General features: G+C 43.0%; 2 protein-coding genes across 2 annotated transcripts in view; one reads left to right on the top strand and one right to left on the bottom strand.

The window, feature by feature from the left end:
• The first annotated feature begins 4158 nt into the window (after window positions 1–4158).
• LOC120051919 (DET1- and DDB1-associated protein 1-like) lies at window positions 4159–7732 on the top strand. Its single transcript, XM_038998803.1, has 5 exons — window positions 4159–4458; window positions 5353–5433; window positions 5530–5581; window positions 5754–5815; window positions 6043–7732. The coding sequence occupies exons 1-5, from the start codon at window positions 4450–4452 to the stop codon at window positions 6145–6147; spliced, it is 309 nt and encodes a 102-aa protein (XP_038854731.1). The 5' UTR covers window positions 4159–4449; the 3' UTR covers window positions 6148–7732.
• A 5644-nt stretch (window positions 7733–13376) lies between these two features.
• Window positions 13377–23648, bottom strand: part of LOC120052128 (anoctamin-8-like) — a 57879-nt gene continuing 47607 nt past the window's right edge. The window contains exons 13-18 of the mRNA XM_038998972.1: window positions 22781–23028; window positions 22074–22533; window positions 17096–17287; window positions 15639–15770; window positions 14393–14503; window positions 13377–14060 (exon numbers count right to left, since the gene is read on the bottom strand). Coding sequence (XP_038854900.1) covers window positions 13377–14060; window positions 14393–14503; window positions 15639–15770; window positions 17096–17287; window positions 22074–22533; window positions 22781–23028 — 1827 coding nt within the window. The remainder of the gene's footprint in view (window positions 14061–14392; window positions 14504–15638; window positions 15771–17095; window positions 17288–22073; window positions 22534–22780; window positions 23029–23648) is intronic.

Raw genomic sequence — 23648 nt, 5'->3', positions numbered from 1 at the left:
AGGAAGTTACATTATTTAATGTATACGCACCCCCAGGGAGTGACATGGTCTTCTATAGGAAGGTGTTTGATTTAATTGACACAGAAACCTCTGGCACTCTTATCTGTGGAGGGGATTTGAACACAATTCTAAACTCAAAATTGGACAGCACAAATCAAAATAGGAAAATGAGCCTAGTTGCCAAAAAGATCAATAGGATACTGCAGGATCTAGGACTGCTCGATGTATGGCGTGACACCCACAAGACCAATAAGGAATATACTTTTTACTCAGCCCGCCACACTGAATACTCCAGGTTAGAATACTTTTTATGTACAGTGCAGATAGACACAGGCTTAAGGATTGTAGGATCGGGCAGAGTGACTTATCAGATCATAATGGAGTTTACCTCACTCTACACCTTGATAGCAAACCAAGAAATACTATATGGAGACTTAATACAAGCATGCTGAATGATCCAGCATTCAAGGAATCAATAAAGACAGAATTGAACATCTATCTGGAGAATAATGATAATGGGGAAGTATCTCCTGCTATATTGTGGGATGCAGCTAAGGCGGTTATTAGAGGAAAGATCATAGCCACATCGTCTCTCAAGAAAAAGATTAAAGCACAGAAACTGCTGAAATTACAGGAAACCCTAAGAAACTTAGAACGATCTCATAGTCAATACAAAGACCCTCTTATATTACGAGAGATTCAAAAGGTAAAACAGGAAATTGACCAGATTTATAGAGAAGAAGTAGAGAAAAAGCTTAGGTTCCTGAAACAACGATATCATGAAGCAGGCTCAAAGGCAACCAAATTACTAGCATGGAGACTCAGGAAACAACAAGCACAGAATACAATTTTTTAAATAAAAGACCCCAAAACAAAAAAGATCACATGCAAATTAGATGAAATACAGAATGCATTTGAATCATATTACACAAATCTGTACAAGCAACCAGAGAAGGCAGATGCACAGACAATAGAGCACTTTTTGAACTCACTTGATCTCCCCTCAATTGGGACAGAGCAAAATGATAGACTAACTTTAGAAATATCCACCGAAGAAATTAATAAAGCAATATCTCAACAAAAAGTCAACAAGTCTCCAGGCACTGATGGCTTCCCTTCAGAATGGTTCAAGACCTTCAGAGAACAATTAGCACCTCTACTTAAGGCCTGTTTTAACTGGACTCTGAGGGAGGGGGGTCTCCCACCGTCATGGAGAGAGGCCATCATATCTGTAATCCCAAAAGAGGGTAAAGATAAGAAAGAATGCAGTTCATATAGACCTATCGCAATTCTTAACACAGATTATAAACTATATGCATCAATAATAGCCAAAAGAATGGAGAACATAATCCCAGAATTGATTGACGGAGATCAAACTGGTTTCATACAAAATAGGCAGACACAGGACAATATAAGGAGAACACTACATGTCATGGACCCCATTACTCAGAATAAGACAAGTGCAATATTAATCAGTCTAGATGCAGAAAAAGCATTTGATTCAGTGAGATGGGATTACCTATTCCAAGTTATGGAAAGATTTGGTTTCAACAAAGAAGTGATACAGTGCATCAAAACACTATATTCATGTCCGACCGCTAGAATAAAGATAAATGGACATTTGACACCAACAATAAAATTAGAGCGAGGGGCAAGACAAGGCTGTAATCTTTCACCCACGCTCTTCTCCTTGTACCTCGAACCATTAGCACAGGCAATAAGACAGGACCCAACCTTAGAGGGAATAACAATAAGAGATAGTGAACATAAGATATGCATGTATGCTGATGACGTTCTGTTATTCCTTAAAGACCCAGGCTCAAGCGTACCTAGATTGATGGATGTTCTACAAACATTTGGAACATATTCAGGGTATGTGCTTAACGTACACAAGACCCAAGCCCTAGTATATAATTATACCCCACAGGAAGAGCTGAAGAGTAGGTATAACTTCACCTGGACCTCTTCATCCATTAAATATCTTGGAGTATACCTACCAAAAGATACACCCAAACTTTATTGCATGAATTACGATCACATCAACAAGAAAATATATGATGACCTAGACAGGTGGAACTCGCTTCCCTTAGATCTTAGTAGTAGAATTGAAACAATCAAAATGAACATCCTGCCAAGGTTACTGTATTTGTTCCAATCACTGCCCATAGAAATCCCACCTAAATAGTTTAGGGAATGGGATAAACAGATATCAAGGTTTATCTGGAACAGTAAGAGACCAAGAACTAGATATACAACATTACAATTACCAAAAAACTGTGGGGGTATGGCCTTACCAAACCTAAAAGATTATTATGTGTCAGCCCAATTGAGACCTCTGGTTTGTTGGTGCAATTCAGAATACGAATCCAAATGGAAAGACATCGAGACTACTTTGACAGAGATACCCATACAGTCAGTTTTGGGAAATAAGGACATGGTAAAAGAAATATACAATAGACAAAATCAGTGGATTAATTTCACTCTGAAGACATGGTTTATGGTAGTTAAGCAAAATAATTTAGACAGAGAGATTAAACTGCTGAGTTGGCCCGCATACGACCCCAGCTTCATCCCTGCAACTCAGGACAGCAGATTTAAACAATGGACGCAGAAAGGTATCACATCATTCAGTACAATTATAAGGAATGGGAACCTAGATAACTTCCAGGACCTAAGTAAAAAACATGGCTTGGATAAACAAGATTTTTACAGATACCTACAAGTCCGACACTATTTCTTAAGGGAGATAAAAGTGACTGACCCTCGAGCACCTCCAAAACTAATCCAAGTATTCACTAACGCATACAACTTGGGGAGTAACAAAAAAACGATTTCAAATCTCTACTTGGGTATTCAATCCTCAAAGAAACATTCTACAAACTATATTAAAAAGAAATGGGAGGAGGAACTTAACATTGAAATAACTGATGAAACATGGTTGAACATATTAGAGACTCAACAAAGCTCCACCAACTCAAGATCATGGAGAGAATTATGTTGGAAGAATGTTATACGTTTCTTCATAACACCTAAACTGAAATCAAAACAGACTGGCTCACCACACCCTTGTTGGAGAGAATGCGGTCTATTGAGGGCGGACCACTCTCATATCTTTTGGTCCTGCCCCGCAATCGAAACTTACTGGGGAGAAATAAGATCTAACATTGGAAAAATAATGGGATTTGACATAGAACAAACATTCATTTCTTTGTACTTGGGTGAAATACCTTACACAATAGAGAAAAGTACCTCTTGAAGGTCCTACTGGCAGCCAGTAAAAAGGCTATCACTAGGAAATGGCTAAAAAAAGACCCTCCCACAGTGACACAATGGATAGACATTGTAGAAAAAATACACCACATGGAGCGTATGACCTTTGCTTTAAGAACTCAACAGGAGAGAGGTCAGGAATACTGGGAGAAATGGGTTTCATACTTGGAAAAGGTCTAATTCAAAGATGCTAATGTAACTAATATGATGATGAAGGTATGAAGTGCACTGTAACTGCCATATCTTTTTTGTTCTTTTATTTTACTTTATTTGTACTTTCTTTGTGTTCCTACAATAAAAACAAAGTATAAAAAAAAGAAGAAATGTCCCGTGAGAAAGAGGCAGGTTGAGGTTTCCAGGGTTAAGGTAGTGCAGCATATGCTGAGGCAGTGAAGAAAGTAGAGGAAGATGGGTCAAGGGGGAGCGATCCTGAGAGGAGTGGTGTTTGTAGTATATATGTACCAGCACAGAGGGATAGGCCAACAAGTGATATATGTTTCAGTAAGATTGGATTTGAGCATTTATAGCAATGGTTATCATCTGTACTGCAGGGATGGAAAGTAAAGTCGCAGAAAATTGAGATTGTGGTGGCAGCTGCAGAGAAGTATTTGGGTGTGCGAGACTTGATATCAGAAGAGTTACAGGGTGTGTTAAGTGTTGGTGTCCCATCCTTTCAAGTTGTTGGTCTGAGGTAGGACTAGATAGATTTAAATAGTGGAGTAGGGTGGTGTTTTATTATTTGATTTATTAATAATTATTTTATAAGTTGTGTAGATGATCGTTTTTTTTAAAAGCAAAGTATAAGGGAGTTCTACTCCAGTCTAATAGGTGGCGGTAATGCAAACATTTTTTGGATGCCAACCGCCGTTAACCCTAATCGAAGAAGTGCCTCACTGTACTTGTGGTTTTTCATGATTACAGAAGATAAAGTTGAACGCAAGAATGTATACAACAGCGTGCTTCAAATAACAAGTGACTGTGGAGCATTTCATAAACATTGGCTAGTAGGCTGGAGAGCAGCTAGCAATCTAACTAGCTAAAACAGCAGTCTAACGTTCGCTGGCTTGATAACGTGAACTGTTTTAACTTTACCTAGCTACCTGCCACATTATCTATCCAGCTGCAAGATATTGTGCAAAGCATTCTGCGTTTCGTCTTGCGACACAAAAAGGGAACATCATGGACAAGGTAATTTACCGGCAAAACATTTTGCTTAGAGAAAGCAGCTACCTAGCTGGCAGCTTAGCAAGATAACGTTAGCTAATGTCAGTTCAGTGATCTCATCATATGGCTGTTAATTTTTCAGTTATTTAATTGTATGATCTGAAGTAGCTTGCTCGTTATCTGTCTTATTGGTAATGTTCATGTGTTGCCATTAAATACTTAGTTAGCTAGCTTGTATCACAGAACAATGAGACAGATATTTCACCAGATGTATAAATGTGAAGCATCCGGTTGGCGTTTCCACTCACTATCAAATATGGTAGTGAGAGGAAGCCCAGTGGCCGGCAGTGGGAGAAGATGGAACGAGATGGATTTTGGCTGATATTCTGCTAATATACTAATCGATGAAACATTTGATCTCAATACTTTTCTGCAACCAAAACAAAAGTCTGTTACAAACAGAGTGGGCTTTTTTGTAGACTTTACCCTTTTAAAGTGTTTTAATTTTTTTAAATTGCGTTTAGACGGGGTGGAAAGGCGACTTGAGCCAATTGGATCTCGCTAACTCGTGCTTTTGGGTCTTCCCACCTTGCTTGTTCTGCCCACTATGGCTCATTTGTTCCCATTTGAAACGACAGACCACAGCCTATCTTGTTTTAGTTATACAAATCTATGCTTGTATCTCACCTGCCACAGATAGAATCCTCCACTTGTTTCGACCATATGACAGGGAACGCCCAGGGTGTCAGCCACATGGCATCAGCCCCGGTTTCAGGCAGAGGTGTACCCCACCCCATGGTGTCTTGGAGGTCACTTATTCCAGAACATACAGTCCTTTGTTTCTCTGTAGTTTTTAATAAAACGTTAATTAAATACAACCACCTTGGCGCTAATGCTCTGAATAATATTTTTCTACAGGCTGATTTCTTAAAGGGTCTCCCTGTTTACAACAAGAGCAATTTCAGCCTGTTCCATGCAGACCCTGTGTGTAAAGCATCGGTAAGCACTTACTCATCTATCAGAACATTTGTAATATGACAGATGAACATCATCAGTCTTGCCCCACCTGAAACGCTTTTAAATTACTTTTTACAGAACCGAAGACCGTCCGTGTACCTCCCGACATGCGAGTACCCCTCAGAACAGAGTAAGTTCCTTCATCCTTACTGGAGAGCACAGACTTCATCGATAGTCTTTATTTGCTTTGTCTTGGGAAACATGTACTGCTAGAAATTTAAAAATGTATTTTAAACTCAAGCCATTTACCCTTCCAAAACAACAAAATTATTCTTCATAAATGGATTTCTTTTACTTCCTAGTCATTGTCACGGAGAAAACAAATATCCTCCTTCGCTACCTTCACCAACAGTGGGACAAAAAGGTGAGTTGGTGGGGGCTTCCCATTCCTGAATGAATAGATACATTTATGAATAGCATGGTGTCATGTTGTAAATGTAAGGTGTCATGCAAGAGTAACAGGTGACCTGTAACAGACCAGGAACTGCTTAAAGCATGGTCAGCCATGCTCACTCAAACTGGAACATCAACTTTGTTCCAGTTGTCAATCAGGTGAGTGAAAGCACTGATTGTCCTCCTCTGTTGGAACAGAATGCAGCAAAGAAGAGGGAACAGGATCAAGGAGAGGGAGGGAGTCCAGCACCTCCACACAAAATTGCAAGGACAGATAGCCAAGAGATGAACGAGGACTCTTAGGAGTGTGTGTACGGATGCGTGCATCTGGAGGAAGTACAGGCACACAACAGACATGACTATAAAGACATACGAGACACTCACACTTTGACAAACAACCTGAGAAAATGTCCACCCTGGTTTGGGAAAATGAAAAAAGTGGCTTTTTTTTTGTTACCTTCAAAGAGTTTCCTGCCTTGTCTAGTGCCCTGTTTTCAGCTTCACTGGCTAGCCCTGACCACATGGGGCGCTGCAACATCTTTCCACACAGTTTGCTTCAGCAGACCCAATACACTGAACTTCTGCCTGCCACAGGAGGGGAGGATTCCAAGGGTGTATATAAACCCTGGATTGATGATGCACTGTATTGGCCATTGAGAGGCTTTGAAGCCACTGGTCTGCCATATTGGCACTCTCCAGTAGAAGCAGTCCGCCGTAGGAATTAATGGAATTCAACAGTATTTCAATTAAATGTTTGAAGAACAAAATTACATGCATTTCATGCTTTTTTTGCTGTAATGGGGACAGTAACCCTAGTACTCACATAATATAATTTAAAAGTATGCATTCAAGTGTTTAATAGAATAAGTGTCAAAAACAAATGTGGCTTCCACAATCTTTTTTTTTTACAATGGAGGATTACCAAGATGGCTGTGCTGAGGCTTCAATACAGTGCCCCGTCAGTCATCCAGGGTTTATACACATCATTGGGAAGAACCCTCCCCCTGGACATAATGTTCAACGTGCATTATCTTCCATTCTGCTCTGGATTTGTTTGTGTTTGAAGTTTGCTGCTTTGTTTTACTGTCAATTTTAGTTCTGAGATGTTTACTAGGACAAGTCAGTTAAGAACAAATTCTTATTTACAATGACGGCCTACTCCGGCCAAACCTGGACGATGCTGGGCCAATTGTGCGCCGCCCTATGGGACACAGCCTGGATGACAAGTGACTCAACAGTTTACTAGCTTAGTTTGAATGTTTGCTGCTTTCTGGCAAAGTATCCCTGTTAAAAAAAAAAAGTATAATGGAATGTCAAACCAAATTGTTTTAGTCACAGGTGTTGACTACTCAGTTTGCTAGAATTGCTTTTCAATTTGTTTACACTGCAATCGATGGACCCATTTAGGTATTTTTGTGAAACTCAAAAGTTATAGCACCGGTAGAACAAAGAATAGTAGCCTACATCAATATGAGGGGTAGAGAGAATGTTGTATTCAGTATGAAGACCTACAGTGCCTTGTGAAAGTACACACCCCTTGCACATTCTTCACATTTTTGCTGCCTTAGAATCAAATCTAAAAACGAATGAAATGGGATTTTTTTTCTCTACCTTGTAGATCGGTTGGAAAATAAAATGTAATCCTGTGTTGTCTTTTTTTTTTTTTTATAGCAAAATGTGAAGACTGCAACGGGTATGTAGACTTTCACTAGCGACTGTATGTAAATATAATAGCCAGTGCCTGCTGTTAGATATTAAGGTCTTGGCTTGATATTTATCAAAAATAACTGACTTTGAATCTGCCTTTTGTAAAATGAATACATGTAGCTACATGGATATTATACTAGATGCTGTTATTAAATGTTAAGAGAAGCACTGCTACCCAATGTTTGTGATCTTGTATAAAAAAAAAAAAGTCAAACTTCCTGAGCTGGGGGGGGGGGGGGGGAGATGTGTGGAGAAGAGGATAAAGATGGTATGAGACGTAACAGACCACTTGCCATGGAATGCAAAAATAGGTGCAGTCGCCAACCTGCCTTGTTCCAGAGATTTAGTTGGTACTAGTACTGGTAACATTCACATCATTGAAGATAAGATAGTAATGAAAAGAGATGACATGATTAATATCTGCTCTAGAGGTCGACCGATTGATTAATTAAGGCCTTTTTGGATGCCGATTACATTGCAATCCACGAGGAAACCGCGGCAGGCTGACCACCTATTACGCGAGTGCAGCGTCAAAAGGACCTTGTGGCTGCAAGAAGCCAAGGCAAGTTGCTAGCTAGCATTAAACTTACCTTATAAAAAACAATCTTCACATAATCACTATTAACTACACATGGTTGATGATATTACTAGTTTAACTAGCTTGTCCTGCGTTGCATATAATCAATGCGGTGTCCTGTTAATTTATCATCGAATCACAGCCTACTTCAACTTTGTCAAATGGGTGATGATTTAACAAAAAAACTATTGTTGCACAAATGTACCTAACCATAAACAGCAATGCCTTTCTTAAAATCAATACACAGAAGTATATATTTTTAAACCTGCATATTTAGTTAAGAAATTCATGTTAGCAGGCAATATTAACTAGGGAAATTGTGTCACTTCTCCTGCGTTCAGTGCAAGCAGAGTCCGGGTATATGCAACAGTTTGGGCCGCCTGGCTTGTTGCGAACTGAGCTAATTTTCCAGAACCTTACATTATTATGACATTGAAGGTTGTGCAATGTAACAGCAATATTTAGACTTAGGGTTGCCACCCATTCAATAAAATACCGAACGGTTCCGTATTTCACTGAAAGAATAAACGTTTTGTTTTCGAAATGATAGTTTCCGGATTTGACCATATTAGTGACCAAAGGCTCGTATTTCTGTTTATTATATTATAATTAAGTCTATGATTTGATATTTGATAGAGCAGTCTGACTGAGCGGTGATAGGCAGCAGCAGACTCGTAAGCATTCATTCAAACAGTACTTTACTGCGTTTGACAGCAGCTCTTAACAATGCTTGATACACAGCTCTGTTTATGACTTCAAGCCTATCAACTCCCGAGATTAGGCTGGCAATACTAAAGTGCCTATAAGAACATCCAATAGTCAAAGATATATGAAATACAAATGGTATAGAGAGAAATAGTAGATGCGTCATAATTCCTACAACCTAAAATTGGTCGATTAATCGGTATCGGCTTTTTTTGGTCTTCCAATAATCAGTATCGATGTTGAAAAATAATAATCGGTCAACCTCTAATCTGCTCTATATAATACATTTCTATACATTTTCTGTAACGTTGCACCCTTCAGAACAGGCCCCAGACCTTTGTTAATATTTACACTGCTCAACAAAATCACTGCAAATGTATTTTCCAGATGCGCAATCGAAGTGAGTTGACTGTTGTCAGTGATCTTCCTTTTGTAGGTATACTTGCCATCCTCTGACTTTGAAGCATAAAGACATGTTATGCTTCTACTAGACTCGTCAATATACACGCTACGCCTAGCCCTGTTTTATTGTGTATAGATGGGTTGGCTGACATCATGAAAATTATGTGCATCGATGTGGCCGGAAGGTGCACGTTATGATTGTGAATAGTCAGATAGATTGCAACACTGAAAAGAAGCTGCCTTGTGGGGGATCGTAGGTGGCTTGTTTCAGTTCATATCTTGTTATTGAAACCATGTCTTGTTTTGACTGATGTCTATGCCTATATGGCAAAAATTCGCTAGCTAGCGAACCAACAACTGTAAACATGTATTTGAGAGACAAATGCTCATTGTGCAAATGTATTTGTTTTCAATAAACATTTGGAGATTAAATATAGTTTACATGTAAACAGTCTAAGCCCCATAGTTGCGTATGTGTCGAAACAACCAACCTATGTAGGTCAAATGTTCTTTTCAGCTTCGCTCAAATATATTTTTTTTTTATTGAAAAGTAGACCGCTGCTGGAAACTAAGACATTGCAGTGCTTGAGGCATCTCTACAGACCAGGGTTCGATCCCAGGCTGTGTCGCAGCTGGCCATGACCGGGAGACCTATGAGGTGGCGCACAATTAACATGGACACCGTTAGGGGAGGGTTTGGCCAGCCAGACGTCCTTGTCCCATCGCGCTCTAGCGAATTCTTGTGGCGGGCCGGGCGCATGCACGCTGACTTCGGTCGCCAGCTGTAGGTGTTTCCTCTGACACAATGGTGTGGTTGGCTTCCGGGTTAAGCGAGCAGTGTGTCAAGTAGCAGTGCGGCTTGACAGGGTCGTGTTTCGAGGATGCATGGCTCTCGACCTTCACCTCTCTCGAGTCCGTACGGCGATGGGACAAGACTGTAACTACCAATTGGATATCTCAAATTGGGGAGAAAAAGGGAGTAAAAAGTACCCAAAAATTATAATACTTTTTTTAAAAAAGTTGTTTCCGTTATGTAATTGAAACAATGTAAATGTACATTTGTTTCATACTTTCATGTTTCAGTGAAGAAAGAAATGAACATTTCAGTTTACATTTGTTTTATTATCTATTTTCAAATCTTACAAAAAATATGACAAAATAAAATAAATAATCCCATTTCCCAGTATTATATTTTTCTTGAAAATAAAGTTTTTTTTTGTACAGTGGTACATTGGAAGAGAACATGATGTCTTGTCAGTTAGTGAGGCTGTTGTGAATATGTTTTTTAAAAATTTAGTTAAGAGGTTTAAGGGAAGGGTTCTACATACTGGTAGCTGTACAGTACATCTCACCTCCACTTCACGGCATCATCAGCACTCCTCCCACAAGTCTCCAGAAAACGTATGTTTTGGGAACGAGAGGGACCTTTTCTTTATAAAGTTGGAGGAAATACATTCCTAGCGTAAATCAGAGAAACTCCATTTAGTATGATATGTTATGTATCGTATGGTATGAATTAATTTGTGATGTCCATCACCAACTTTGTATGATATGTTACAAATTACAATTCGTATTATATGTTAGAAATTTGCAAAACGTACAATATGTTACGAATTTGCTAGATGTATATGTTACGAATTCTAGCTAGGTGTCTAACATTAGCTAGGCTAGGGGTTAAGGTTAGGAGTTAGGTTAAAGGGTTAGGGTTTGCTAAAAGGATTAAGATTAGGGGAAGGGTTAGCCTAAAGGGTTAGGGGAAGGGTTAGCTAACATGCTAAGTAGTTGCAAAGTAGCTAAAAAGTAGTAAGTAGTTAAAGTTGCTAATTAACTATAAATTGTCCATGATGAGATAAGTAACCATACTAAACATAATATATCATACTAACTTGAGTGTCCCGGATGTACATGTACTATGTTATGTCTAGTCTATGAGACCAGGGTGAAATACCATATTGAGTCTCATTGCAGAAGCATGACATTATTCTGTAGCTTGTATAGTTACAGCTAGGCAATCCATGCAAAATGAAAGTTTATGCATGTTTTTTTGCCAAAATTCATATTTGATAGGCATTTTAGGTAACCTCTTCTCCTATTTAAAGCACAGAGAGAGATGAAAAGAAGAGTGTACCAGGGAAGCTTCCTTAGATTAGGTTTCCTATTTCAGAAGGGAGACCGGTGTGTGTCTGGTTCAGCCCAGATGGAGAGAGGAGAGATGGGATGTTAATACCCACACTGAGAAGCCAGGTAAGGTGGAGATCGAAATATTTGGGTAGTGGAACTAGAGATGCAGTTGGCTAAGGCACGGACCAGTAGAAGACTAGTGTATATGGCTGTGCCACTATGTCCCTCCAATACTATATTATTGCAAAGATCCTAGCCAAATAGGATGACGCAGAGGTGCAAAGTTAATGTTTACTGCATGTCTCTGTGCTGAATCTCTGCTGTGAAGTGCAGTGGTTCGTTCTTCTTTTCAATGAGGAAGACTGGATGTACTATGAGTTTATAGGCACAGATCTAATATCAGATTACCTTCCCCAAATCCAAAACTTAACAGTAGGGGTGGGGGACACACAACTGACTGCTGATCAGTATCCAAGGACAATGCCATCATCCTCTAAATTAGAGACGTATAAACCACTTTCTTGTTCTCTGGCACCATCCTCTGGCCACATTATAGAAAATAAAGATGGTTGATTAATCCCTTTGGATTTGCTTATAAAAAGGAATTTAGAAATCTGGGATCTCGAGAAATGTAACTATGTTCTCACATGCCAGTGTACTCAGAAAGGTACTGGTTTGGCAACATCCCAAATGACATATATCCCAAAAGACACAAGGGGAAATAAAATATATGCCAGCTCTCGAATGATTGGGAACAGCAGCCATCCAGATGAAATAACAACAGCATCAGCATAAGATACTAGCGATAAGAAAAGCAAGTGTTTGCATATGTTAGGTTGTGTTATGAGGCAGGCTGGTATGGTCCTTCCTTATACCTGCAGAACAAGCTCTGCTTGTCTCAGTGCAGGACTTCGGGGTTCAGTGCAAATGCTCTCTCTTTCTATCTCACTAATCTAGTCAGATCTTTGTGTTGAAATGGAGTGCCATGATTAGTACACTGTCTATAATGTGTCTCTCTGCAGGCTTGAATGGGGAGAGATTAGAATGGCACACAGTAACCCAAACTCTCCATAGCACATACCGTATACTGTCTACACACACATCCATGTCAACATCCTGTGGCATCTTCCTTCATCGGACTCTCAGTTTCCTGGGCAGGCATCAGTCAAAACAGCTGTCATTCTCTCTCCCTCTCTTTCTTTTCCTCTCTCCCTCTCTCTAGAACACATACTGATACGAGACAGTATGTGTTGTCTTTTATCAAACGACTTTCATCTCTGCATTACACAACATCCACTCTCACTGTCAGACATACACTTCAGATATTCCTGTTGTTTTCTTGGGAGGTATATACTAAGCTCGGGTGGTTCTTTTTGCTTTGTAAATAAAGCTCATGGCACTTTATGTATGTCTTTAAAATGGGAGATTAGGCTGATGAGAATGAACTTCACGTGTTTTGCAGTACTGCTCAAATTTTAAACACCGATTGATATTGCACGGCTAGCAAAGCCGCTTCGTTTAAGTAGAAAAGCTGATAGGCCTTCAGTTACAAATGTGTATGAGATCAGGCGACCATTTTGTGGATGCTACGAAAGGTCTCGTTATGCGTTTGATTCACACACACCAATAAATGTTTTTTCTTCTCTCCCCCAAAACCAGGCTATTATGTTTCAGTGGCAAGATGGCCACCAAGATGATTTCAATTTTCAGATGAGAATAAATCAAGATAAACTGCTCTCCCTTTTTTCCCGAAAAGTTTTAGAAACACAGCTCATGCATGTCTATATGTATTGCAGACAAAAGTGAGGTATGTGTGTCTCTATACGCGCACGGTTATGTTTTCATCATCATTACCATCAGCCCATTCCCCTCACAGCCTCTAGGCAGGGTCTACATACACAACCTCAGACCCAGACAGCATGGAGAGAGGCTTGGCCTTTTCACCCCACTTATTTTTCCTTGTAGTAGATATATCAAGTTAAGTTCTCACAGCAGTTTGTCATCTCTTTCCAAAGAGAGACTAGACTATACGGTCCGGGGAGTCTGTGTGGTGTTTGTTCTCCCCTGCGTCCCCTCCAGGTGAACGGCTCTCGTCCGTCACCCCATTCAGGTTAGACTTGGTGGGCTGTTTGTCAGATGCCTGGGACCCCTCTCCTGGTCGGGGTATCTGGGTCCCATTCACACAGGAGCCCCCCTCCGACTTCCCAAAGTTAAACAGTTTCCCCGGGTTGAATGACTTGCTTGGCGACTGAGACCACTCCTGGTTACCACTTGGGACGGTCGCAGACATCGTGGTATTCGTTGCCGTGGCTGCCGCTTCCTTCTTATTCTCGGGCGACTTGAGGAACTTGAAGCTAAGGAACCCGGGGAGCTTGGGTTCGTTTCCGGTGGGAGACTGAGGGGAGCGCACGCTGCTTGAGGAGCACTTGTTCTGTAAAGGGATGATCTGTTTGAGCTTCATCACGTTGTTGTTGGCCAGGAGGGAGCTGGGCCTCTTGGGCTTGTCCCCCCCTCCACCCCCCCCAGTGCGGGACTTCCCCCCATGGCTCTTGTCGTGGTGGTGGTCTCCCCCGGAGGAGTCCTTCCCCTCATCTCTCTCCCTTTCCCTGCGAGCCTGGTACTCCGCCTGCCTCTGCCTCTCCTCCTCCTCTCTCTTCCTCCTCTGTAGCTGTTGATAGTGTTGCTGTGCTTGCCGCTCGTGCCTCTGTAGGGAGAGAAACAACCGTTACAACAACTCATTCAATCACAGTCTGACAGAATTGTGCACACTCTGAACCGAGAAACTATCTATTCACTCTTAACCTCTACCAGGTACAGCCAGAAGAGGATGGTTTCTTTTCTGGGGAGTTTTCCTACCCAATGTGCCTCTGCTTGCTCTTTGAGGTCTAGGCCGGGTTACTGTATCACTTTGGATTACTGGGTCACTTTGTGACAACTGGTGATATAAAAAGGGCTTTCTAAATCAATTTGATTGATTATTGATTGATACAATGAACTCCTCACAACATCAATGTGATTCAGGCATGGACAATTTACCTTAAAGGCCTCCCTGCGTTGGTACTCCAGTTTTGCTATCTTCTCTCCTACCCAGCTGGGGACATCTGGGATCGCTACGTGAATGATGTACTTCAGCAGGATGGCAAAGTGCTGAGAGAGAGCGAGCAAGAGAGAACGTGATAACATTTAAAAGACCAGGCTGGTCAGGCTGTTTGAGTTAGCAGGCCAAGCCAGAGAGCTGTTCACCTGTGAGCTGTTTACTGGCTGCAGTGCTGTGTTGTGTTTATTTAGTATGTTGAGACTCTCCTATTCTGTCCACCCCCCCCCCCCCCCCCCCCCCTCCCTTTTACACCTCACCACCAGCAGTGTGACAGAGTGGTGGAGATGTCCAGAGATCATGTAACACTTGAGCTTTCTTACAGGTACGTACAGTCTCTGGCTGGGAGTAGGGTTCACATCACTCACCACACATCTGCCCTGTCAACAATCACAGAAGTAGCCAGGAATGATCCGCCTCATTTCACACTTTATAATTTTTACTGCTATGGGCACTTAGCTGAAAGCTGCCTCAGAGAAGAATACATTTCATTGAGGTAGCTGTGGTTAGCGTTAAAATAGTATTGCCTGTTTCTAAGCTTTCATAGGGGCTTAAGACACACCTGCTGCTGACTAGTGAGCAAGACTAGCTTCAACATGGTAGATACCATTCTAACGAAAATCCCTTCTCTGGGATGTAAAACAACTTTGACATCTTTACTTACGAAAGATTTAAAGAAAGGAGGAGGTTCATATGAAATTGCAAATGACATGCCCAGCAGTCTCCAAAATATTTGTCATATTTATTATTTTGACCTCATTTTAATCTCATCTGAAAGCCTGCTAGTATACTGCACACTGAGGACGGCTTGATGCCAAAACGCATTGGTGCAGCTGCAGGTCACAATAAACATTTGAAATATGTCTTGGAAGACACTACTATGACCACAGCTCACCGAGGTGACTTTTAAAGAGACAAGTCTATAAGGCCTGCTGGGCTGCTGTCAGTTTGAGAGGTTGAGCTGCTCTGAGATCAGTTGACCAGCCATATATCCTCCCCTCAACTATTAGAAGACGTCAATCAAATCTGACTCTGGATCAGTGCTGAGAGTTAGTCTACCACCTACAAAATCCCTATTTAAACCCTGCCAACACTGAAACAGAGTGAGACTCAAAACCCCATCAGCCAACTGAGCTAAAGCCTAGGCATTAGCTGATGTCAGGTGTGTGACTGTAGTAGAGTCTGTACTTCGAGGATGACAATGGAGATGATGGCCATCTCAGGGCTGAGCCAGGGGAAGAGTCGCTGCAGCTGACCACACTGACCAATCAGGTAACAGTTGACTATGATGGCGATTAGACCCATGGCTTCCATTGCTGTCTGCAGAGAGAGACACACACACACACACACAACAGACAGGCTTACTGTATTTACATGCAGTATAACACAAAACCTCATGCTTTCAAAGCTTACACAAGGTAAATTCATGATTAGGTTTATACTAAAGGACAGGGCTCTGTTTATGAAATATTAGTGCTGGGCTGCAAAAAAAGCCTGTGAACACTGTGGCCTTCCATAACCAGAGTCCCCCGTTCCCACTGCCGGTCTAAGAACTGTCCTTTAGTCCTACCTGTCACTGGCCCTTAGTCCAACCTGTCCTTGTCCTACTTGTTATTGTCCCTCAGTCCTACCGGTCGCTCAGTCCTACATTCCACTGTTCGTCCCTCAGTCCTACCTGCCACTGTCCCTCAGTCATATCTGTCACTGTCCCTTAGTCCTACTTGTCATTGTCCCTCAGTCCTACTTGTCATTGTCCCTCAGTCCTACTTGTCCTGTCCAGTAGTCCTACCTGCCACTGTTCCTCAGTCTTACCTGTCCATGTCCCTCAGTCCTACCTGCCACTGTCCTTCAGTTCTACCTGTCCCTCAGTTCTACTTGCCACTGTCCCTCAGTTCTACTTGCCACTGTCCCTCAGTCCTACCCGTCCTGTCCCTCAGTCCTACTTGTCCCTCAGTCCTACCTGCCAGTGTCCCTCAGTCCTACCTGCCAGTGTCCCTCAGTCCTACCTGCCACTGTCCCTCAGTCCTACCTGCCACTGTCCCTCAGTCCTACCTGCCACTGTCCCTCAGTCCTACCTGACACTGTCCCTCAGTCCTACCTGACACTGTCCCTCAGTCCTACTTGTCATTGTCCCTCAGTCCTACTTGCCCTGTCCCGTAGTCCTACCTGCCACTGTTCCTCAGTCCTACCTGTTCCTCAGTCTTACCTGTCCATGTCCCTCAGTCTTACCTGTCCCTCAGTCCTACCTGCCACTGTCCTTCAGTTCTACCTGTCCCTCAGTTCTACCTGTCCCTCAGTTCTACTTGCCACTGGCCCTCAGTCCTACCCGTCCTGTCCCTCAGTCCTACTTGTCCCTCAGTCCTACCTGCCAGTGTCCCTCAGTTCTACCTGCCAGTGTCCCTCAGTCCTACCTGCCAGTGTCCCTCAGTCCTACCTGCCAGTGTCCCTCAGTCCTACCTGCCAGTGTCCCTCAGTCCTACCTGTACTTCAGTCCTACCTGCCACTGTCCCTCAGTCCTACCTGCCACTGTCCCTCAGTCATACCTGTACTTCAGTCCTAACTGCCACTAAGTATCATTTCTACTTTTTTTTGTAAGTTCTTTCAATTTGACATATTAAGTACTGAGCTTGAACAGACTGTTCTACCTGCCACTGTCCGATGCTCTCCACCCTCTGACCAAAGGGCCTCTGCAGGCCGGTACAGAGCTTTAAGGCGTCGCTGCGGATCTCTATGATGTTGTTAATGAGAGCACACATGGCCGCCAAGGGGAAGGCTGAGGAGAAGAGAACCACATAGCCAAACTGGACAAACATCTCCTGGTAGTCCTGGAAGGTGTCCTGGAAGGGACAAAATACATAACAGACACTGTCAGCACTGTGACATGGATAGATGATTATCACAGTGTTTAATATCTTTATTGTTTCAGTAAGGGCCAGAACAGAAGTTGTGTAAATGTAGTTGTACATGTATGGGAAGTTAGCTAGTCATGGCTAACTTTGCCTCGCACAGTGACGTCAAAAGACCTAAAGTAATATCTTACTGATTCTGAGTGCAAGATACAGATACCATGTATTTACTTTTCTTGGTGGTAATACATACTGTATCTGCACTGTAGGGTTGTGCCACGAAAAGAGTGCCTTTTGCGTCCCTTTGATATTTTAATACGAAATTGTGCACCAATATATTGCATTTTAAAAGCTAGTTATATTAGGGGCCACCCAAGTAGCGCAGTGATTTAAGGCACTGCAGTGCATCGTAGTGCTATCGTATGGACATTTCAGTCGGCGCATTGCGCTGACAGAAACAAACATCTCTCTGGCAAGAAGAAGGGTGGGGGTGTATGCCTTATGATTAACTTTTTGTGGTGTAATCATAACATACAGGAACTCAAGTCCTTTTGTTCACCTGACCTATAATTCCTTACAATCAAATGCCGAACGCATTAACTACCAAGAGAAGTCTCTTTGATTATAGTCACAGCCGTGTATACCCCCCGCATTCTGGATCATTGCTACTCTAACTTCCGCGACGCATACAAAGCCCTCCGCCGCCCTCCTTTCGGCAAATCTGACCACGACTCAATTTTGTTGCTCCCTGCCTATAGACAGAAACTAAAACAGGAAATGCCCGTGCTCAGGTCTGTTCAATGCTGGTCCGACCAATCGGATTCCACGCTTCAAGATTGCTTCGATCACGTGGACTGGGATATGTTCCAGATATCCTCAGACAACAACACTGATGTAAACGCTGACTCGGTGAGCAAGTTTATTAGCAAGTGCATTGGTGATGTTGTACCCACGGTGACTATTAAAACCTTTCCTAACCAGAAACCGTGGATTGATGGCAGCATTCGCGCAAAACTGAAAGTGCGAACCACTGCTTTTAATCATGGCAAGGCGACCAGAAACATGACCGAATACAAACAGTGTAGCTATCAAACAAGCTAAGCATCAGTATAGAGAAAAAGTAGAGTCGCAATTCAACGGCTCAAACATGAGACGTATGTGGCAGGGTCTACAGTAAATCATGGATTACAAAAAGAAAACCAGCCCTGTCGCGGACACTGACGTCTTGCTCCCAGACAAATTAAAACAACTTCTTTGCTCACTTTGAGGACAAGACAGTGCCACTGACATGGCCCGCTACCAAAACCTGTGGGCTCTCCTTCACCGTGGCCAATGTGAGTAAAATATTTAAACGTGTTAACCCTCGCAACGCTGCCGGCCCAAACGGCATCCCTATCAGCGTCCTCAGAGCATGTGCAGACCAGCTGGCTGGTGTGTTTACGGACATATTCAATCAATCCCTATCCCAGTCTGCTGTGTCCACATGCTTCAAGATGGCCACCATTGTTCCTGTTCCCAAGAAAGCTAAGGTAACTGAGCTAAATGACTATCGCACTGTAGCACTCACTTGTGTCATCATGAAGTGCTTTGAAAGACTAGTCAAGGATCATATCACCTCCACCCTATCTGATACCCTAGACCCACTCCAATTTGCTTACCGGCCCAATAGGTCCACAGACGACGCAATCACAACCACACTGCACACTTTCCTAACCCATCTGGACAAGAGGAATACCTATGGAAGAATGCTGTTCATTGACTACAACTCAGCATTTAACACCATAGTACCCTCCAAACCCGTCATTAAGCTCAAGACCTTGGGTCTCAACCCCGCCCTGTGCAACTTGGTCCTGGACTTTCTGACAGGCCGCCCCCAGGTGGTGAGGGTAGGAAACAACATCTCCACCCAGCTGATCCTCAACACTGGGGCCCCACAAGGGTGCGTTCTCAGCCCTCTCCTGTACTCCCTGTTCACCCATGACTGAGTGGCCATGCACGCCTCCAACTCAATCATCAAGTTTGCAGACAACACTACAGTTGTAGGCTTGGTTACCAACAACGACGAGACGGCCTACAGGGAGGAGGTGAGGGCCCTTGGAGTGTGGTGTCAGGAAAATAACCTCACACTCAACGTCAACAAAACAAAGCAGATGATCGTGGACTTCAGGAAACAGCAGAGAGAGCATCCCCCCTATCCACATCGACGGGACAGTAATGGAGAGGGTAGAAAGTTAAGTTCCTCTTCATACACATCACGGACAAACTGAAATGGTCCACCCACACAGACAGTGTGGTGAAGAAGGCGCAACAGCGCCTCTTCAACCTCAGGAGGCTGAAGAAATTCGGCTTGTCACCAAAAACACTCAAACTTTTACAGATGCACAATCGAGAGCATCCTGTCGGGCTGTATCACAGCCTGGTACGGCAACTGCTCCGCCCACAACTGCAAGGCTCTACAGAGGGTGGTGCGGTCTGCACAACGCATCACCGGGGGCAAACTACCTGCCCTCCAGGACACCATTACCCGATGTCACAGGAAGGCCAAAAAGATCAAAGACAACAACCACCCGAGCCACTGCCTGTTCACCTCGCTATCATCCAGAAGGCGAGGTCAGTACAGGTGCATCAAAGCTGGGACCGAGAGACTGAAAAACAGCTTCTATCTCAAGGCCATCAGACTGTTAAACAGCCATCACTAACATTGATTGAGTGGCTGCTGCCAACATACAGTCTCAAATCTCTAGCCACTTTAATAATTCATAATTGGATGTAATAAATGTATCACTAGTCACTTTAAACAATGCCACTTTATATAATGTTTACATACCCTACATTACTCATCTCATATGTATATACTGTACTCTATACCATCTACTGCATCTTGCCTATGCCACACGGCCATCGCTCATCCATATATTTATATGTACATATTCTTATTCATCCCTTTACACTTGTGTGTGTATAAGGTAGTTGTTGTGAAATTGTTAGATTACTTGTTAGATATTACTGCACTGTCGGAACTAGAGGCGAAAGCATTTCGCTACACTCGCATTAACATCTGCTAACCACATGTATGTGACCAATAAAATTTGATTTGATGAAGGCATGACCTGAGTAAGCATGGGGTAAATCAAGGTCCATGGTAACAGGAATCCATGCTCAGCAAGCACTTGATCAGCTACACATGGCCAGCTACGTTACTCAGTATGGCAACGCAAATAGAACTACAGCACTGATGGGGTTTGCTTCTCTAGTTGGTTTAAGTCCCATGGATATATGATGATGGAATAGTCTATTTAGAGAGTTGGCATTGTTGACATATTTCACATAGTGAGTGAGCATGTTCATTAGTTAGTTTGTGTGTGTGTGCATGCGTACATACAGTTGAAGTCAGAAGTTTACATACACTTAGGTTGGAGTCATTAAAACTCATTTTTCAACCACTCCACACATTTCTTGTTTAACAAACTATAGTTTTGGAAAGTCGGTTAAGACATCTACTTTGTGCATGACAAGTCATTTTTCCAACAACTGTTTACAGACAGATTCATTCACTGTATCACAACTCCAGTGGGTCAGAAGTTAAATACACTAAGTTGACTGTGCCTTTAAACAGCTTGGAAAATTCCAGAAAATGATGTCATGGCTTTAGAAGCTTCCGATAGGCTAATTGACATCATTTGAGGTGTATCTGTGGATGTATTCCAAGGCCTACCTTCAATCTCAGTGCCTCTTTGCTTGACATTATGGGAAAATCAAAAGAAATAAGCCAGGACCTCAGAAAAAAAAATTGTTGACCTCCACAAGTCTGGTTCATCCTTGGGAGAAATTTCCACAAGCCTGAAGGTACCATGTTCATCTGTACAAACAATAGTACGCAAGTATAAACACCATGGGACCATGCAGCCGTCATACCGCTCAGGAAGGAGATGCGTTCTGTCTCCTAGAGATGAACGTACTTTGGTGCAAAAAGTGCAAATCAATCCCAGAACAACAGCAAAGGACCTTGTGAAGATGCTGGAGGAAACAGTTACAAAAGTATCTATATCCACAGTAGCCTATATCGACATAACCTGAAAGGCCGCTCAGCAAGGAAGAAGCCACTGCTCCAAAACCGCCATTAAAAAATCCAGACTACGGTTTGCAACTGCACATGGGGACAAAGATCGTACTTTTTGGAGAAATTTCCTCTGCTCTGATGAGAACTGTTTGGCCATAATGACCATTGTTGTGTTTGGAGGAAAAAGGGGGAGGCTTGCAAGCCGAAGAACATCATCCCAAAAGTGAAGCACGGGGGTTGCAGCATCATGTTGTGGGGGTGCTTTGCTGCAGGAGAGACTGGTGCACTTCACAAAATAGATGGCATCATGAGGGAGGAAAATTATGTGGATATATTGAAGCAACATCTCAAGACATCAGTCAGGAAGTTGAAGCTTGGTCGCAAATGGGTCTTCCAAATGGACAATGGTCCCAAGCATACTTCCAAAGTTGTGGCAAAATGGCTTAAGGACAACAAAGTCAAGGTATTGGAGTGGCCATCACAAAGCCCTGACCTCAATCCCATAGACAATGTGTGGGCAGAACTGAGGAGGCCTACAAACCTGACTCAGTTACACCAGCTCTGTCAGAAGGAATGGGCCAAAATTCACCAGCAGGGAATTTTTTACTAGGATTAAATGTCAGGAATTGTGAAAAACGGAGTTTAAATGTATTTGGCTAAAGTGTATGTAAACTTCCAACTTCAACTATATCTATGTAAGTGTTTGTGTTGTCCTACCTCATAGGTCTGCATGCAGCTCTCAATCTCAGCCTGTGCCAGAATCGTACTCTCCTGCTCCTCTGGCGGGTCGATCCACGACTCCCTCTTGGTATCAGAGTCTAGTCTCTCCAAACTCCTCTGCCGTCTGTGATGACGCACCCTCACCGTGCTCTCCTGCCCAGAAGGCAGTGGGGCAGCCGCCACACTTTCATTGGCCGAACCATCCGTTTCCTTCATCTCATTGTCATCGGCATCATCATACGTCTCGAACACCGAGGCCGGGTCCATCCCCTTCTCCACCATGGTGGGGCTGCCATCCTCCAGGAAACTATCCTCTATTGTGGGGACGCAGCCCCCTCCAGATGACTTCCTGTCCACCTTCTCTATGAAGCTAACCTTCCTCAGCTTCAGGCCACAGTCTATCAACTCCTCGTTCTCTCCCTCACTGAACCTCCCGCTGTCTCCCTCCTCCCTCTCCCTTTCCTCCTCGTCAGGCACCCCACATCCACCGTTCAGACATTTCTTCTCCCTATAGAACAGCAGAAAGGTTAGGCTTCCACTTACTTTAGTCTAATCAACACTATTGTATCTAATAATGTGAATAGGTCACACATCCTCAAACAAATCAAAATATAGACTTGTCTATACTCAAAGAAACATGCCCTAAAAAAAAGCTCTAATTTAACTTATTCATGAATGAATATAAGCCGTTGTGTCAGCATTACCTGGGGTCAGGCTGTCCCACCCCGGATCTGGTTCCCCTCAGGCCGTGGCCCGGTACGGCCTGGTCAGTGGGTGAAGCATGGGCCTTTCCTGCGGCCAGCCGGCAGTACTTGAGCAGGGTTGAGAGGAGCAGGTCCCAGACGCCGCGCAGGGTGAGCTCGCCCAGCTTGTGGCGCTCGTACAGGTAAGGCTGCAGCACCTCTTTCACGTTCTGGACAAACTGCCGGGTGATCAGAAGGGTGGCCAGCATCTGACAGGATCAAGGGTTAAATAAAGTAGAGGATCAAGGCTTAAAGGTCAGAGTTGTCATGATCGGTCACTGGGTTTAAATACCATCGGTGGAGCTTTCCATAAGTAGGCACCACACTAAACAAATAAAATGGTAAAAAATATAATTTCTTTGCAGAAATACACTGAGTATACAAAACATTAAGAACACCAGTCCATGACATAGACTGACCAGGTGAATCCAGGTGAAAGCTATGATGTCACTTGTAAATCCACTTCAATCAGTGTAGATGAAGGGGAGGAAACGATTTATACATGGATTGTGTTTGTGTGCCATTCAGAGGGGGATTGGGCAAAATATTTAAGTGACTTTCAATGGGATATTATAGTAGATGCGAAGCGCACCGGTTAGTGTCAAGAACTGCAACGCTGCTGGGTTTTTCATGCTCAACAGTTTCCTGTGTATATCAAGAATGGTCCACCACCCAAAGGACATCCAACCAACTTGAAACAACTGTGGGAAGCATTGGAGTTAACAAGGGCCAGCATCCCTGTGGAACGCTTTCAACACCTTGTAGAGTCCATGCCCTGACGAATTGAGGCTGTCCTGAGGGCAAAACTCAATATTAGCAAGGTGTTCCT

This window comes from Salvelinus namaycush, chromosome 8, assembly GCF_016432855.1.
Source record: "Salvelinus namaycush isolate Seneca chromosome 8, SaNama_1.0, whole genome shotgun sequence".
Lineage (NCBI taxonomy): Eukaryota > Metazoa > Chordata > Actinopteri > Salmoniformes > Salmonidae > Salvelinus > Salvelinus namaycush.
Note: the sequence above shows the minus strand (reverse complement) of the source record. Positions and strands in the feature narration are given on the sequence as shown.